This window comes from Lepeophtheirus salmonis, chromosome 6 (assembly GCF_016086655.4).
Source record: "Lepeophtheirus salmonis chromosome 6, UVic_Lsal_1.4, whole genome shotgun sequence".
Classification (NCBI taxonomy): Eukaryota; Metazoa; Arthropoda; class Copepoda; order Siphonostomatoida; family Caligidae; genus Lepeophtheirus; species Lepeophtheirus salmonis.
Genome location: NC_052136.2, coordinates 31,207,965 through 31,220,083, shown reverse-complemented (window position 1 = coordinate 31,220,083; position 12,119 = coordinate 31,207,965). Strand labels below are relative to the sequence as shown.

The following is a 12,119-nucleotide window of genomic DNA, read 5'->3' as shown; positions in this document are numbered from 1 at the left end:
AAAATTTCTCCCATCAATATATCGTATTATTATTATTATGTAATTTATTGTGTAATCTATACTATGAGGACTTTGTTCGATAACGAGGATATAATATATATCGTAAATACAATCCATGGATAAATAATCTCATAGAAGAATCAAAAGGGGTCCATTGTTAGTTTGGTAGTTCAATATATTGATCAAAAATCTCAAATCCTAGCAATACATTCCGTTAGTTATAGATTAATTAATGGCCCCCTCAATGTCCCCGAACGGAAAAAAATATCCTCGTAGCCAATAAAATTTCGACAAAAACTAATCACATGGTCATCTATTGGCCATTTCGTTCTATAACTTTGACTTGGCGTTACTTAATTAACCCCAAAATTTACACTATATTTATTCTTCTTATTTTATCTGATCAGTATTTTGACTGTTGATTGGTTGAATTAGAATTTCCTCATGCCAAACTAGAAGCAATTCCCAATCATTATTGAATAAGAATTGAGTAACAGATACCAACGGGTTTTGTAGCTATTTCGAAGGAAAGGTTAGGAGATCAATAATGGTAATGACGTGTTGACATTCCTTATCTCCTCTTTGTTTTTCTTTCTCTATAGTACAATCATAACTTCAATGGAAATACATAGATGTGTGCAAAACGAAAACAACAACATTGAGAGTGATTGGATTTTTGGGGGCCATGGATTGGATATGGTATGTGTAGGTATCTAAGTGATTTTGGGACATTGATTTCTGCCTTTTTTTTATGTGAAACATTTTCTACGAAAAAGAGAAAGGCTCAAATGGATGAGGTGGAGAGACTTTGATGAGTGAGTGGAAAGACATATACAATCACAATTATAATTTTTTTTTTATTAATGTGCCTGTGTTATTAAGTAGGTACATTACATTACATTAATATTTAAGCTGATTTTTTTTGTTTATATATAGAAATGAAGTACATACATAGATTAATAAAGTTACGTACCCCTGATCGCACTGCATAGGTGCTGTGTCTAAGGTCACCATGGGATCCACAAAGGCCTTCGTCGGCCTTTTATCGTCAATGTAAAAGCAAGAAGAAGGAATAAAAAAGAACCCATTTTGATTTAAATATGTTTATGAAAATATATTGTACACCAAAGAAAAGTATTTTTAGGAGTATGTCTGAATCATGTAGAATATATGTAGTAACAAAGTTTCTCTTGAGAGGGATTGTTATCGCATAAGTTTACATCAGCTGTTGTTGAGAGATTTATATATATATATATATTCTTTATTTTTAAGAGTATATATGTATGTGCACATCATAAAGACGAAGGCAACAACAGTAGACGTGAATTCATGCAATATCAGGGCCTTCAAGCAAGCCATACATATCTATGGTATCCAAGAACTCAAAAATATGTACATATATAAAACTAGGGATGGAACAAGTGGAAGACGCGTTGAATGTCTTTTTAAAAACATTAAATAAAAAAGCTCTTTTCCTTACCTGATGATCAAAAGAAATGCTGTTGTAAATCGAGACAGTACGAGCCCAAACTTGATGCCTCTTAATGATGTCATCTTTAACTTTGATCAGATTTGAATATTTCATGGATGATTATTTTAAAATGGTTGGATGATGTGTTGAGAGTGACTAAGGAGTGCAAATTTGAAGTTTTGAAGGAAATGAAAATAAAAACAATACGGTCTTCTTCAAAGGGCTCTTCTCTACATATGTGGATTAATTTCAATCCTAGAATCTCTGAAATTTAAATAAAAGGGATGAGTAAAATACAAAAACAATGTTGAACAAAAATAAATATAAATATCCATACAATTTAAAGTCTTCATTTGATATTTTAGACTTTATTTAGCCCCGACATGGCCTTTGAAATTAAAATATATGTATTTTTAACTTTCATTATGGCGATGAATTTTTTGTTACTACCTTCGAAGCAATTTGCTGTGTTTTCAAAGAGATACAGAATGATGGTAATTTGTTATAGAATCCAAACGCAATCTAGACTCTATTTGGAGAAAAATCATTTAACATCGCTTTTGTGCAGACGAACCACACATATGTACCGGGCCGTGCAGAATTATTTAACGATTTTTGTTCAGAACATATGGCGGACAATAATGACATTTGAATGACTTGAGAAAAAATTTATTCATACATTTTTAGAATAATAAAATAGTTTGTGATCAAATTTAATCAATGTAGCCACCATTTGACTCAATGACACTGGTCTGGCGACGTCTGAAGCTGCCACAGACTTGCTGGATGTAATCGGCGTCCATGGAGGCCCAGGCCTTATTGACAGCAGCCTTTAAGGCATTTATGTTCTTGTGTCGTTTTTTGCAGGCCTTGGTCACCACGTGCGCCTAGATAGGGAAGTATAGTGGGTTCAGATCTGGGCTCCGAGGGGGCCAGTAGTCCTTGGCCAAAAGTTCATATTGTCCTTGAGCCACTCCTGAGCTTTCTTAGAAGCGTGGGCGGGTGCTCTATCTTGTTGAAACCCCCAAGGAGAGTTGCCGACTATGGATTTGATCCACGGAAGGACCTTGGACGCCAGAATCTTCACATAATCCTCCGCTGTTAATCTGAGCCAGTGGGGAACCATACCGGCTTCATGGCCTTCCCGTTGGATCTCCAAACATCTCCAAAGCTCACAACACGGTCATTTTGCCTGTTGAAAACAAGATCGACCGTAAAAGTTTTCTCATCTGAAAAAATGATGATGCACCCAGATGAGCTCTTGATATCATTCAAGATTTTCTTGGCACGCTCAAGTCTGACTTCTCGCTGACGTTCAGTTAGCAGACGGCGTTCAGTACGCCTCAGGGACTTTCCTCCAGCCCTTTTCAATGCCCTTGAAACAGTTGATGTCGACGTTCCCATCTTTCTGGCCATGTCGGCAGTGGACATGTGGGGAGTCCTCTTGAACACTGCCTTTACTTGCCTTGTTGAGACAGTGGGCTTCCTGCCAGCCCCAGGGGAATGCTTGAGATCACCCCCAGCCTCCAAGCACTTGGAAACGTTGTAAATTGTCTTCAACGAGGCCCCAACCTGTTCCTTAATGTTGTTATAAGGCACTCCCGCTCGGAGGAAGGCTGCAATTTCGATCTTCTTTGTTTCCTGATTGGACATGGTCTCATTTGTGGAAGTTAATACGCTCTCGCAGGAAGGATTTTGTTTATTTTAACACTAAAAATACGAAACAATCAGATTGGTTGCCACAAAACCTCTTAAAAAGTATATTTACATCATCGGTAAATAATTTTGCACGGTCCGGTACATTATTGTCGTGTTTTAACTATACTGAAGTAGAAGTAAGGATTAAACGTTAGCAATGATTACATTCAATTAATTTCTACCCATTAAAACCAATTTATGTTTTCAAGTTATTATTTACTATTTTGGAGTAGTCGAGGAAGAAATGGGTGGCCTTTTTCTAGGATGTTATCCTGTTCACCTACCTATGTTTAATTACAAATGAGTGTTGAAATTTGCTTGTTAATTAATTATTTGATACAATGTATGATAGAGACCTTTATTATATCTCCATTAAGAATATCTCGCCTGTATCATAAACTAGGGATGAGCCCTTTATTTATGAGCTTACTCCCTCTCTTTATCTCTTTGATATTTACGTACTAAGAGATGTTATTTAAAAGGGATATTATATTATATACCCTGGAATATCATAACTTTATTTTTATGACTTATCACATTAATACATAATGGGGCGATGATGCTCATTAGATGTCCATTATCCATCATGAAGGAGAAAAAATAACTAATCATCACGTGTAAAATCTACATTTGTATCTATGAAGGTACTGAGAGTTGCATCTTTTCATCGGTAACACAATGTGTTTACGAGAGTTATTTTATAATTCATTAAAATTATAGGGTGTTTCGTAAGTTGTACAGTTGTTACCATTAGAAATGTATTTTTATAAAAATATATTAATAGTTAGGCGACTCTGATATTTTGACTCGTCAGCACGTAAGGATGAAATCATTGAGAGTGTGAAAATGAATTATCCCAGTCGTGTAAAAAAACCTGTCTCACATGAGTTTATTGTTGTTGGAAAAGTGAGAATTGCTGGATTCCCCGCAAGCGTATGTGTTTGTAAATCTTATTCTAGCCTATTTTTAAGATTCAAAGTAACATTCTATGTTAGTTCAGAATGTATTGCTGTTTACCATAGTACATGCATACATTATAAAATAGTACAGATATACATACATTACAAAACTATACATACATACGGTAAGGGACACGACCACACATAGGTTGATACTACAGCAGAAATTGATCTTAAGTCCAACTTAATTTTATAGTTATCATCAATAATTTCTTTCATTTTCGTACATTTAATAGATTTAAGAATTCGACGATCTGCATCCTCTTCTCGCATGGCTTGGTATCTCTCAGATGAAAGTGATGGACATCTGTTAATAAGATTGTCTACGCTTTGTGCTTCTTCCATGCAAATATTGCACATTACACTTTTTTTTCTATTTGCTCAGATGGGCCAAAAATGGGCCCATGAACTGTGAAGGCTTGGACAAGTCAGTTCATATTTTAACTCGAAAGTTCGACACTCTTTTGTTTTAGTTTCTTCCAAATGATATGTGTATGTTTCATCTTTTGACCTTCCCTGTGTCTATTGCACCAAATATCGAAGAAGAAGTCCCTCACCACTTTCATTATGTAGCTAGGAGGTGCTCCAACGTACAAACGATTTTAACTTTTCCGTACCACTCTTTGCAAGATAGTCTCCAAATTCGTTTATTGAAATGTATGAATGGCTTTTGCACTCGAGATATATATTTATTTCACATTTTCTTATGTTTAACATATATTTCTTTATACTTCTTAACTGTATTACTATTTTTAAACAGATTTAGAATAGCAACAATTGCCGATTGAGAATCCGAACGAATTGTTACTTTTTTATGGGTTGTCTTGGTTAAGAAGATCTACTACCACTGATTGTGTGATGGTGATGATTTCTGCTTGGAAGACAGAGGCTTCGTTATTTAGTGATGCTGATGATTGATGAATTGACATGTCAACTCGATTGATAGTCCATCCTGCACCTACGTTGCCTTTCTTATCTTTTGATGTGGTTGTGTATATAATTGTATCAGGGTGTTCATTTTGACGGTTGTCGACCCAGATACGATTATTGGTGATATAGTCACTTACTTTATTCAATTTAACTTGATCAAGTATTTTATCGCAAGGGCAACGTTGCTCACGACGCCTTGAAAGATTACAGACGCCATCCCAGGAACTCCAGAGAAAATTCCTTTTTTTTCATATAGACTTGATTGCTTATATTTGTATGGTCAAGTCGAGGCGAGTGATGCTCAACACTGCCTTTATTCCTATTGTTAGTGTTGATCGGAGGGTATGAGAATGTCTTTCTCTTAATAGTGATTAATTTCCTTATTCGACCTTTCTTTGCAATAACGGTGTGCCCCCATACTAGACACCCATAAGCGATTATGGGTCTGATCATGGCTTCGTAGAGCCAGAGATTTTTATTTGAGGTCAAGCCAAACTTTTGCCATATGACTGCCTTTACCATGTTTCATATGCGGGAATACTTGGTAGCTTTTTCTTTCAGGTTTTCGGTTCAAGGGAGACCATGATCAAACACCACACCTAAGTACTTCATTTGTGTTGCAGATTTCATAACTTTGCCATCTGTATATAATTGTGGAAAGTATTTCGATCTAAATTTATGTGCTTTTGAGAAGACTATAGCAAATTAATTTGATGGATTAAAGGTGAGACCATTTGTTTTTCCCCCATTCCAGAACCTGACTTATAGCATCCTACATCCCATTGATAAGGGTATTAGGATGTTGACCACTTATTAATAGAAGAATATCTTCAACATAACCTACAACATGGACTGCACCTTCTTCCCACTCGGTCAAGAGGGTATCCATAATTATATTCTGTACCATCAGAAATAAAACCACAGTTTGGATTGACGTATTATTGCAAATTTTCAATTTTCACTATTTTTTGTCATTAAAAAAATGAAGTGTAATAAGTCAACGACAACTCAATAACTTCAAAAATCGATAAAATTTAAATAAACTATAATATTTTTGTCTCATCTGGTTAAAATTCAAAACTTCAATAAGAAAAATATGAAGAAAATAAACTATTTGTATTTAGAGCTTTTGTTGTGGCTATAGAGCTATACTAATATAAATAAATAACTATGACTCCTATATCGTATTTGAACTTATCGAAGGAATATTGTTATTTTTCAATAAATTTCAATTAGTTTACATTATTTTTAGAACAATGTAATGATGGAACAAAAAAATGGTAATATATAATTTTGACATAGTGTTGTATTGACTCTGTTCGACTCAAGAAATAAACGACTCGAGTGGAGTTGGGTCGAGTACAAATTTATCGACATAACTTAATTTGTGATTCAATTTTCAAACATTAAAAATCCCAAAGTCAATTCAGTTCTTTGTCTGATCGTTCGATTTTTAATACTCGAACCTTATCAAATTTAAGTGAAACTAGAAATCATTCCAATTTATAGTCAAAAAATGTATAATACACCTTTGAAACAAAATGTGCGACTGCATTACATTATCTTTATCTTTTAATTTTTGACTCAAATTAAGTCGACACAACACTGATTTGATTTAAATAGCAAATCATTTTTAAGACTCCAAAATATTTCATTCCTGCGTTTTTTAATCAAATTATAAGATATAATGCATATTTTTGAAAGTTATTTACTATTTAAGTATAAGAAAGCACGGAATTCATCTTTTTTTTTTAGTATTTCTATAGTTGCGTGATTATTTTTGTAATCGCAACTATGGGAAGAGAAGGAACATTAATAATATTAATCTCACTGAGGATTTGATAAATTAACCAAAGGAAGGAAACATTCATTGTCTCCTCCCTCAAACACACGCCATACCATGGCGAGAACAGAACAATTAGATTATGTTCATAAATGTATACATAAGTACTCCTATTCGAGTAAATGTGGGTTATCACATTTATAGTACGTGTACACGTACACGTATCGGGAGAAGAATGGCTCTCACAGAGGATTCCATTAATCAGCCTACAAGACTTAAAATATACTATAGATGTGGTAACCCGTCTTTAACATTTGTTTTTGTTTTTACCTCATCAACTCCAATTTAAGTAAATGAACAACATGTTGATACACGTACCATCTATGTTATAGAATTACAAGGCATTGAAACGAAATGCATTTATAAGCAGTGAGTTGCACTTATTGTGCAATATTTGTATGATTGTAAGAGGCATCTGTGTCAATTTTCAGGCCATTGCATGCCCATTCACTCTGTTGAATAGTAATGAACTTTTAAATAATTATTATGACTTAACAAGAGAATAAAACTTGAATAAAGTGCTTAAATCATACCTAACTAAAATGACACATGTTACTTTTTCATGAGTAAAAGCTTAAAAATCATCAAATTATGACCGATTACATTTTGTCGTCTTATTACTCATGTACGTAGCCATATTTTATACTTAATTAACAAGTACAATTACCCAGTGGTTCTTAAACTAAAGTACGCAAGATCTCCTTTTGTGAAACGTGGAGGTAAGGCCGTTAGGAAGGAGGATATTTACAAAAAAAGTCATCCAAAATAAATTACTTTTATTAATGAAATAAGGATCATGCAAAAGAAAATTGGTCAAGTGGTGATACTTGGAGAATATTGTTTTACATAAAAAAATCTGAATGATCGTTAGGATAATATTTGTATTGTCTAGCTTTTAAAACGTTATTGTGAAATTAATTGTTAAATTTTCTTAGGTAGTTTTTACATTGTAAAAAGTTGTGATAGATATATATCTTAGTCAATTAAATTCAAATTTAGCATAGATTTATAAATGACATGTAGTGGAGTGTACAGCTTTTACGGAAAAAATATACTGGTCCATAATTTACATAGGACGTACGTATGTACATATATGATAATCATTTTACTCATTGACGGAAATATATATATACGTAGAATGTTTCCATACAACTAATTAGATATAGATACATATAAGTACGTTTTCGAATAGATAATCGAAGAAAAGTTCTAAGAATTTTTTTTAATCATCCTTTAATCTCATATTCATTATTAGAATATACCTTTCATATTTTTTTATCCACATATTATGTAGTACATAAAATAAATCTATTTCTAAGCAGTTGTCCTTTTTATTCCATAGAGGTAGTTTCTGCATAGCTTTTTACTCTTTCAATTTACATCTTTATCTTCTATGCCGAATTTTCAAAGTATATAAACTTAGCTTCTATTCTTTTTAATCGTTGATTTTGTACACTCAGAAAGACTGTTACTATTAGCGTTATTAAAATGATCCTGGATGGGGATGATATTCACATTTCGACTCATTACATGATTCCCGTAAAATATACTAACACAACAGATGGTCGATAACCATCCCACTTTGTGAGAATTAGTGTCGGTTTTCGGGTGGAAAAGGAATATTTATTCGAATGTCTTGAATAACCATGGAGTAAAGTAGTTATAAAATTGAAACAGGCACAGAGTTGAATTTTATGCTGAATTCCAGAATTTTATAACTCTTGCTTGCTTTTGATCAAATGTAGCCCTCAAATTTTAAAGTCAATCCAATTAACTACATATATGTAGGTATATTTTACATCACTTCTTATTTTATCAAAATCAGTGACATTGGCTGTAAAAATTTTCTATTTTTGTTTAAGATTTTATAGAATTACACATAAAATAATTTTTAATGCAAGTCTAAAAGTCAGAATGTGTAATTATTATTTTAACATATATTTATTCAAATTATATAAAACTATTAAACAAACGAAACAGAGTTGTTTAGTTAAGAATCTGCATAGTTTGCATAAAGTAAATCATTACTGATCATACCAAACGGTGTAACTTACAAATAAATCCTTCAAAGTTTCATATATAAAAAAATATATGTGTTGCTCCAACATAATAACAATTTTGAAGCAGAAAATTCAAATTGATATTTTACGTCATATATACATCAAGTAAAATATATCATTGACATATTTGAGTTAACTGTATATTTTGTATTCAAATTTGTAGGATGAGTTAAGATACCTAAGTATTTTACCTATCGTTTAATAGCTTTTTTTTATTTCAGATACTTATATTGCCCAGGATATGCCCTTTCATTTATGCATACATATGTTATAGATCAATTTATCACTTTCATATAGAGGCAATCAATTTTGGCTATTTAAAGTGTAATTTACAGTGCGTCTTCAGATTTAATGAGGGCTAACAAACTACCAATGTCATCCATACTCCATTTTGAGACAACATATTCTTGCTTGCTTTTGTGTTTACTAATCACATATAGAAATCATTGAGGCATATATAAACAACTACTTTTACCCCACTACAATTCACTACCATCAGATAAGATAATTATGGGAATACACCTGTACCCTTATATATATGTGTGTTAGGATATCCTATTTTGTGTTTGTTTTTTACATTCTACAACATATTTAGTTTACATAAATAATTGGATACCCACATTTTTGTGATTGAGTTAGAGTGTATTTTCCGGGATCCCGTTACTCCGGGATTTCATAATAAAAGCTTCATTTAATTATAAATAGTTTATTACCTAAAACGTTGAATACATATTAGATGAAGAATCACTCAGTTGAAAGTTTTTACGATTTATGCTTAGCAAAAGATGTGATAGATGCCTTGTATACCGGGGATGCATAACGAACAAGGAACCACCGGCTCTAAAAAAATACTAGCTTCAAATTGATTGACAATATATTTTTTCTTCAAAAAAAAATATAATATATAGATATATAAAATATCACAATATTCATTATACAATAAGAAGATCCCAAGATCTAAAAGAATATTTCCCAGGGTTCCCCTGAACGACAATTGAAAAAATGAAAAACTTTAGGCTGAATATCTTCAATAATACGTTTTTGAAGAAAAAATGTACAAATAATTATGAGAATTATAATTTGAAGGAAAATACAAAATACATTTGTAAATTGGATATTATATAGAAAAATATATTATTTAACTTGATTCCACACATACATTTTTACCTAAATTTGTAGGGGAAATTAGAATTTCATTTTTTTTTTCTTAAAAAAGTTGAGAAAGGTCAATTCAATAAATATGCAAATAGTAAATAGGTATTTTTTAGTGTGTCACCTTGAAATAATAACAGTTTTTTATGACACTCCTTACCAAAAGATTATTTGTGAAGGAAATGCTTTTCATGTGAAGGGAATATGTGGTTACCTTATTGTTTCTTGGGTTTTCCGCACGAACGAAGAGATTTGACTCTTATCATATTTTATGTGCGGTCTCTTCTCTCAACTTCTTTCAAAGTTAGTTGATAATTAACATTGAATATCTTGTATGTTCAAGGAGTATTATAGATACTTTTGAAAGGAAGGATTTTTTTTAAACCACTACTACAGCAATGTATTAAATAATGAATTATACACTAGACTCACTGTTTTTAGTTTAAATAGCAACAAAGTCGACTTAAAGTAACGTAATTGTTCATGAACTAACTCGCAAAGTACTTGTGCTTATTGGTAAGGGGGAAAATATCTCTTTTTTCCTATTATTCTTTCTTTGTTTTTTTCGCTACGCGCGCTTTGGGCAAAATATCGGCCTCCGTGTTTGAGTTACGGCCTCAAAAAGAGGGGAAACGCAGCGCTCTCCGGCGATCATTCCCTCTTCCTTTTTCTTCTTTTTTCAAAAGATTCCTTTTTTTTTCACTTTTAATGAGAGAGTTTACGTAGAAGCTTTAAGTAAGTTTGTTATGAATACAATTATTGTAAGTCTTACCAAAAGCGAAAGAAGGGATTTTTAGTTGTTTTTGAAGGGGGGTACATAAAGCTGTAAAGGAAAGCGGAAATAAAGAATATTCGTTTGACTTTACGGAAATTTAAAGTCCTGGAATGTGTACAAATATGTTCATATATATTTGATTCATAAGGATACTATGTACCCACATAAACTTGCACGGAGCACACTAAGGTTGTTTATCAGCAGACAAATAGTCAGTCATATAAACAAATAAATAAATGAATGCTTTCTTATATTGTTAGTATTACTATTTTATCTCATACTACTTATATAATAAGACCAACAAGTTATGTTTATACATATACAGGGTTGATCTTGTCTAGTGGTACACATTTATTATTTTCAATTTTTAAAGAGTAAAATTTCAATGGTAGATTTTCGAGTATATTTATTTAACAAAATCATCTGGAAATAGGTCTCGACACAAGTTTTATACGATATGTGAGCCCTCAGCTCTAATAATCGCCTCAATGCGAGGCCTAAATCGCTTGTAGACAGTGAATATGTAGTCAGACTCGAGCTTGGTCTACTCCCTCTTTATGGAAGCTTCTAGAGACTGGAGAGGAGTAGTACACACCCTCTCCCCCAGACACCCCTAGATAGAGTATTCCAGGGGGTTGGTATCTGGAGAAGAGGGAGGCCACATGTTGAGTTCCCAAAAGTCTGGAAAGTTGTCTCTCAGGAAGGCCAGGGTCTTAGCGGCACAAGGAAACAGAGCTCCGTCTTTAGTGAACTGAACTTTTCTCTGGCCCAAAGTAGCACTTTCTTATCCAGAAGTTCAATATAAGGATCAGCATTGAACCGCTCCTTCCTTTCTATGATGACGCAGCTGTTATACTTATTCACAGTGATTTTTTTTTTTTTTTTCATCAGAAATGAGCAAAAATTTCTCCGAATTTTTGTTAGTCTTGAGAAAATATAGAACTTTTCAAAACATCTCAGTTTACTCTGTTTTGCACATAAGATGTCTCGTTGTCCTCCTCCGTGATTTTGCGCCAATGTCATTCTGGATTGAAAATAATAAATTGTGAACCACAAGGAAAGATCAACCCTGTATATTTATGTTTATATTGAACAAATAAAAACGATGTAATGATGGAGAAAAATATGTACATGTTTGGTTCTCTAGAGGGTAAGTGTTCTTATTTTCCCGTTATCTCAAGCTCTCTACATAGTTATTTTTTCTACTACATATCTATCTATATAATCAGAG

At 32.8% G+C, this 12,119-nt stretch overlaps 1 protein-coding gene across 29 annotated transcripts in view; it reads right to left on the bottom strand.

Annotated features, from left to right (window-relative positions):
* The window catches only part of LOC121119856 (gamma-aminobutyric acid receptor subunit pi), a 100,303-nt gene extending 89,438 nt beyond the window's left edge, over positions 1 to 10,865 (bottom strand). For 7 of the 29 annotated variants that reach the window (XR_011780565.1, XR_011780566.1, XM_040714668.2 and 4 more), the window contains exons 1-2: positions 10,328 to 10,631; positions 1,481 to 1,735 (exon numbers count right to left, since the gene is read on the bottom strand). Coding sequence is in view for 25 of the 29 variants with exons in the window: in XM_040714668.2 (XP_040570602.1) it covers positions 1,481 to 1,554 (74 nt within the window). In the remaining 4 variants the exon portion in view is untranslated. Of the gene's footprint in view, positions 1 to 973; positions 1,040 to 1,480; positions 1,736 to 9,674; positions 9,802 to 10,273 lie in introns of all 29 variants that reach the window. The other 22 variants (XR_011780563.1, XR_011780564.1, XM_040714663.2 and 19 more) reach the window with 8 other exon arrangements.
* Positions 10,866 to 12,119: the final 1,254 nt, after the last annotated feature.